This window comes from Pygoscelis adeliae, unplaced genomic scaffold (genome assembly GCF_000699105.1).
Source record: "Pygoscelis adeliae isolate BGI_AS28 unplaced genomic scaffold, ASM69910v1 Scaffold127, whole genome shotgun sequence".
NCBI lineage: Eukaryota > Metazoa > Chordata > Aves > Sphenisciformes > Spheniscidae > Pygoscelis > Pygoscelis adeliae.
The window spans coordinates 5,577,780-5,584,809 of record NW_008825208.1 but is presented as its reverse complement, the minus strand read 5'-3'; the positions used below and the strand labels follow the sequence as shown (position 1 = coordinate 5,584,809).

At 42.6% G+C, this 7,030-nt stretch overlaps 1 protein-coding gene across 1 annotated transcript in view; it reads left to right on the top strand.

Annotated features, from left to right (window-relative positions):
* The window catches only part of MUSK (muscle, skeletal, receptor tyrosine kinase), a 55,012-nt gene that overhangs the window by 7,850 nt on the left and 40,132 nt on the right, over positions 1 to 7,030 (top strand). Inside the window, exons 3-5 of the mRNA XM_009328995.1 lie at positions 1,138 to 1,289; positions 2,704 to 2,831; positions 3,334 to 3,475. Coding sequence (XP_009327270.1) covers positions 1,138 to 1,289; positions 2,704 to 2,831; positions 3,334 to 3,475 — 422 coding nt within the window. The remainder of the gene's footprint in view (positions 1 to 1,137; positions 1,290 to 2,703; positions 2,832 to 3,333; positions 3,476 to 7,030) is intronic.

Here is a 7,030-nt window from a genome sequence, read left to right as displayed (position 1 = left end):
AGAAGGCTGTTGTGGGGGACCGTGTCAAAGGCCTTACAGAGGTCCAGACAGACGACATCTGTAGCCCTTCCCATGTCCACTGATGTAGTCACTCCATCACAGAAGGCCACTAGGTTGGTCAGGCAGGACTTGCCCTTGGTGAAGCCATGCTGGCTGTCTCGAATCACCTCCCTGTCCTCCCTGTGCCTTAGCAGAGCTTCCAGGAGGATCAATGTTATGCAAATCTTGTTCCACTGAAGTTTTACTATGCTTTGCCAGTTTTTCAATGAAAATTGGAGATCAGCCCTCCGCTTTCTCATCACCTTTCTTTTTGTGTCTCCCTTGCTTTCGCACATGTGTACACACACCCACACACACCCCATGCTTACATATAGAATTGGTCTTTTCTCCGCAGACTTTATTACAATAACCCGTACCTTTGTTGCTCCAACTTCAGGGCTTTTCTTGACTTCTCTGAAGTCTCCAGGTTAAAGCCTGCTGTCATTAAACTATAGCTATACTTGCATCCTCTAATCTTTAGATGGCTTCTTTTCTTCAGCAAATTTGCTTGCTTGTTTTCTGGTTTGTCTTTTTTTCCAAAAAATAGACGAAACTACTCCTGGATGCAGACATAAAAAATACTTAGTTTTTGGTTTGTGTCTTTTTTTCAGAACAGTAAAAAACTTTCCATAACATTATCTGTTTAGTGAAAAAAAATTTTTTTTTTTTAAACCTGAAGAAGATTTCTCTAAAAAACTTCAGCCAGTTCCAGTTCTTATATAGGCAGTCTTTCCTTTGCACTGAGTGATTATACTTAAAACAGGACCCAGCTGGATAAGATTACTCGTGCTCGTGCCTGTCCTTGGCCAGACAGAAACCCAACTATGATACCTACTTACGTTACCGATACCTGACTGGAGGAAGAATTGCCACCATGCTCGTGGCAGTCAGGAACTGCATGGTCTAGTGAGGACCAAACTGAATCTTAAGGCCAAACTCAGCATTTTCAGTGCCTTCACTTCTCTTTGCACGTTGAAAATAAAAAGTAAAACATATTGCCATTTGTAGTGCCACCAGTGGTCTGCAGATACAAGTGCAATCCCCCCTCTCTGTCCCTGCTGTCTCCCCACCTCTGACAATCTGTGCTCTGCCCTGCAGGCTGTTTGACACCCGGTACAGCATACAGAGAAACGGGCAGCTCCTGACCATTTTGAGCGTGGAGGACAGTGATGATGGGGTGTACTGCTGCACAGCGGATAATGGGGTTGGAGCGGCCGCGCAGAGCTGTGGGGCTCTCCAAGTGAAAATGCGTAAGTGGGAATGTGACGTCATGTGAGCATGTAATTGAGAGCCTGAGCAGACCCCCAGGTATGGCCCCCGGGGGTCCGTGTTCAGGGCAGACCCAGTTCCTGTGGGGCTGGGTGCAGTCCCTTGAGGCAGAGACGTGGCATATTGCATCATATCTTAACTAAAAGCAGTTGTGATTATTCACTTTGAATAACACACACTTGTGCTAGGATCAGAGGAACTGTTTGCATAGCAGAGGATAAAACCTGATGCTTTGAAGAACGCCCTTTGTACAAAACTTCATAAAAGCAGCACAATTCGATAGATTAGACCTCTGTAGCAATACTGCATAAATCCCTTGTGAATTTTAAACATAAGATTTCACTAATCAGATTTATGCCTGAGGATGGCAAAAGCAAGTAAATGCTGTTCGGATATTCTTATTAGCAGTCTTGAAATGTCTGGAGTACTGTGGTGTAAATCTCATCATCCCATGTGGAAGGCAGAGGACTGGTTCTTGCAAAGGGCTATATACGTGCTGAGCTCAGTGAAGCTGAACTCACATGGCTGCAGTTATTTACACATTTAAAAGGGTAGCTGAGATATATCCTGGCTAAAGCATCTGTTTGTAGGAAAGGATTTGTTTGCGTTAATAAGCATGACCCTCCAGGTCTGGTAATTCTGGGGCTGCCCAGCACCCTAGTCACCTGCAGGTGGGGGCCAGGAGGTGATGCTCTCTGAAGGTCATTTTTCTGCTGGTTTGGTATCATGCAAGGGAGACAAAACTTCAAATCTCCCAAAACACTGAGATGAAGATATTTTTTACTCCCAGCTCAGAGTAAGTTAAGCCATGTTTTTCTTTGGGTAAAATGAATTTAAATTTGTCCCATATTAACTTCAAGGGAGTTTGATTGCTTTTTTCTTTAAGGATCCTTTCTCCTTTTTACTAACATAGTTATAAATCCTTCAATTAGGGACATTAATTGAGTTTACATGCCCTTCTTGTTGAGCTAGAGAAGCCTGGGTTAAAACTATTTCAAAACTGATTCACTCCCAATCTGAGCTTTCACACAAGACACTGTTTATGCAGTGAAGAATGTCAAAACCTGGAATGCAAACATTCTTCAATATTGGAAATATTCTTATCTGGATTTGGATTTTAGCCCAGGCCCTAATTCAAATGACTGTCAAACTCCACTCCTGAAAACAAATAACCCATGCAAGTTAGCCTGTTTTGCAGCCATAAACTGAAACTCTGAATGCTGTGCTTAATAAAGTTTTTTCTTTCCAAGGCAGCTCATGACCTACTAAGACTGCTCTAACTTTCGGCAATGTACAGAAAAAGCAGCAGAGATTTTGTTGTCATTTCTGAACTTGTCCCATTCTAGTATCTCTTAGCTGCTGTTCAACTTTAATTTTGGACTTTTAAAATTTTAGGACCCAAAATAACCCGACCGCCTATAAATGTGGAAATAATAGAAGGGTTAAAGGCTGTTCTTCCATGCACTACAATGGGGAATCCAAAACCTTCTGTTTCATGGATCAAAGGAGAAACAGTTGTAAAGGTGAGTAGAGAATGAAATTCAAGTAATGCTAACTATTCACTAAAGTTACTGTGTTAAAATATTAGCATCAGTTACATCATTTGTAAATTCTAGTTGCTAGGAAGCAAGCATTTGGAAAATCCAGGGCTCACCTCATAAATATCTGCATCTGCAATAATTCTGCCTATAAACCAAACATTCTCTGTGTATTTATATTTTATATTATATATATTTATTACTACTATGCATGGCCAAATGCTTCTGAACATTTGCAGCGACTGAACCACTTAGCTAAGATTCAGGGCTCTTTTGAAGCTATAATTCACTGATCTGCAAAAAGAGGGATGGGTGAGTGTGTTCTGACAATACTGAGCAGGAAAAGCTGGCCCCAAATCCTCCAGTTGTAGGACAACACAAATAATTTTCATGCATGTAAGCCCAATCTTTGGAAGCGGATATTTGGTGTTGCTTGTGTGCAGCCTGCATGTAGAGCCCTCACCTTGATTCCTCCTTCCTCTGGCAGGAGAACGCTCGCATTGCTGTCCTTGATTCAGGGAATTTAAGGATCCACAATGTTCAGAGAGAAGATGCAGGACAATATCGATGTGTAGCCAAGAACAGCCTAGGCACAGCCTATTCAAAACCCGCAATGGTGGTAGTGGAAGGTGAGTAATCCCTGCAGTGGGCTCCAGGTCCACATGCCAGCTCCTCGTACATACCTGCTTAACTTGAATTAACCTGAAGTATCACATTAATGGTGACAAAAACATCCTAGGGCGTGACCCAAAAGGCAGAAGAAGGGAAAGGAAAGGAAAGCAGAGTGAGAAACAGAGAAAATTTGTCCACACCTGCTCCCATTGCTGGCTGATGGTAAAAGGGACAATCTGTGGAAGGTCCTTGTCCATGGCTGCTGTGGCTCTGGTGGGATATTTGTCGGAGTAAGGACTCCCAAATATGTTTTTCCTTCTGAGTGATGGTTTCCAACTTGTTTCTTGTTTGAAAAGTCCCACCAGAGCCACGGGTTATATGCTATGGCTTGTGGAGGTGGACAAATTGAAAGCTGATGGCCCTGGAAACTCACTGCAAAGAGCCTGATCAGAGAGAGCTGCAGCTCTAAACAGTGAAGCATTTTGCAGCATTATGTGTATGTCCCTCTCCCTTTCCTCTGATTTGCCATCTGAATTGGTTGATTCTTCAGGTAAACAGAGCTTTTCTCTTTGAGAACTTGAACGTTTTCTGTCCACTAAACCAAACACCGGATTGATTTTTCAGTTTCTGGTCTTTATGTGCTCAGTGTCCGTCTCTTATTTACAGAAGGTGTTTGCTTTGTGGTATAAATCATCACCAGTTTCAGAGTGCTGAGACCAGTGGGCTGCAGGGGAACTCAAATGTAGGCAATGAAGCATTCAATGTTCCTGAACCCTATAAGAGAAGTTGGGTTAAACAACATTTTGCAGAGCGGGAGGAGGGATGACTGACTCAGTAGATGAAATAATTTTTATTTCTTATTCAGAATGACTGTACTGTAGAAAGTGGAGAAGGGTGTCCACTTGCCTAGTAAGCTTCAAAAGACTGTTGTAGGTTACATTTGGCTTGGGACTATCGGAGGTTACTTAGGGTGCAATACCATTTCTAAGATGACCATTGACTTTCTTCTGGGAGAAGCATCAGGTGTATTAGATCCAACTACAAATTACTGTAGGTCTGCTGTTTCCCTAAAAAATGCATTCATTTTTCAGTTTTTTTTTTTTTTCAATATTTACACGTATGGACTTCAAGTATGTTAGAAATTCCTTAAATAGCTTTAAAACAGGAAGGCAGCTATTCCTAATCTAGATTCAGAGTTGTACTTCTCCCGAGCTAAAAGCGATGGGACAAACTGAAGACACTTGGATCTGCTGTGAACAGCTTGGGTCCTGGGTTTTGGTTTGGTCCCATCATTGAGACAGTGGCCAAAGGCTTGTCAAGAATTAACTGTGAATGGCAAATACTCGGTGCCTGCATACAACTGCCCCCTCCATGCTGAAGGGCCTCAGGGTCTGGGATTTTGTTGCTCTGGATCTACCAGAGCCAGTTAGGGAGTCCAAAAGCGGCCTGGAACTGCACCAAAATCCAGGCTGCTAAGGTTGATATCTTGTTTTGTCCTTGTCTCCGGAATTATGCAGTCACCTGTTAATTCAAGGAATGGCAAAATAATCCACAAATATCCTACTTGCAAAGGAGAGCCTGTGTGTGCTCATTTTTAAAATGAGGAAGATTAGTTCTTAATTAATCAATGGGAGCTCAGTGCTCCCACACAAACTATCCCCTCATGTTCCATTCATGTGTTGGGTGAACAAAGCAATGCTGTTCTCCAGGCTCGCCTTGGTTTCTCTGGTAGGGCACCCTTATAATATACCTCGTTTCAGGCTGCCACCCAAACTGGACTCATGCATGTTTGTTTCGGCTTCCAAAATCCAAAGGTAATAACCCTGACTGCAGCTTGCTGTGTATACAGATCCCTTCCCCACCCAGTATTTTAGATTGATTCTTATGGACATTTAGCATACATACACATATGCACATACCTGTGTATGCACGCAGGTATGAGCACACAAGTGCACCCCCCTCATGCACCTCTTTTATCATTATTTTTAGTATCCCTCCCCTCCTACCTCTCCTACCCCCCCTACCCCCATAGTATCAGCATTTTAAAATAACTCCAAGTAAATAATAATCTAAAATTACTCGATGCAGGAAAATCACACTTCAGTCGGTCTTCTTTGAGCATTTACTATGTTCAGAACACTTATGAAAATACGCTGTTTGTTGCTTCTCTGTAATAACATTACAATATTTTTTCTTAAATCTTGGTGCTACATTCACTGGAGTTACCACCCTGCATAGTGTGGCTTAATATTAAAATAAAATGACTAAGCATGGCTGGTTAACTATGAATATTTAATCCTGAAGCAAATGCCCATTCAAAGAGCTGTGCAAATATTTATGCCTAGCTAAATCTAGATCAGACGGGTCCTGACTTCTGAAGCAGGTTTCTAATTTTCTGTTGTGAGCTTCCATTTTAACGGGTTCAGCATTAGTCCCGCAATTAGTTTCAGGCATTGTTCAAAGTGCAGATTTGTTTAACTTCTTGAAAGATTGACCCTCTGCTTCCTGCATGCGGTCAGGCTCCTTAACGCATGTAAGGTCAGGCACATGCTTAAAAGACTTGCTGAAGCTGGGCCCAGAAACTACAGCAAGTCTCAAATATGTAAAATTATCTATGCTGGATCCACTCATTCAAACTGACGATAATCTTGGCCCAAGCATTTACACCACTGAGGTGCCTTACACTCCTACTTCTTGTCTGGCTTCAGCAGTCCAGGGTAAAACAGTTTGAAAAATGCTGCTATTTTGATTTTCCAAATATTTTTTCTCCATTTCTTGTTGGCTTTCCTCAACATTTGTAATACTGGCCTCTATTACTTTTAAAGCACAGTTTTAATATTTTTAAAGCTTTATTATTTTTAAAGCAAAGTTGAAATAATTTGAGCAATAATTGTAGATGAATATTCAGGTGCAATTCTTGTCAGGAAAAAGAAAGCACTGCAGGCGTTTCTTAATGGAACTGATTTTTCAGTTGCTCCTGTCAGTGTTCACTCCTGTCAGTGAATGGAGGGAAGGAGATAAGGATCCTCTGGGTGCTGCCCCCTGCATGGACTGGTCCCTAACCAGCGCAGCCTGCTTCCTCTCCCAGGACACATTTCAGGCACCAGAGTTCAGGTGATGAACTACTGAACTCTAATCAGTTAATGAGCTTTAGTGTCCAGAACTGGGTCAGGATTTTAATTAAAAGGGTTGAAAAAAGCCTGTCCTTTTGGACTGTGTTTTTCCGCAAGTTTGGGGCAAGCCCATATGAATTTGGACATGTGATAGTGAAACAGATTCTCTCCTTGAAAGGCATTATCCATTAAAAGTGGAAACATGATCATAATGGACCTGACTGCTGGGTCTGTGGGAAGAGCCAGGATCTTCACTGGGAACCGTGCTGAGACCATGGACAGCACTGCCTTGACCAAAAGGCTGCCTGGGGTGCCTGGAGGGTGTTAGGAAGAGAAGCAGAGCATGGGACATCCCCTTGATTTGACACCAGGGAGCAGGCACAGGAGGTGAGGGATGGGGAAGGGGCACAAGAGGCAAGCGTTGGCCAAGAAAGCCCAGTAAGCGACCATGCAAGGTGG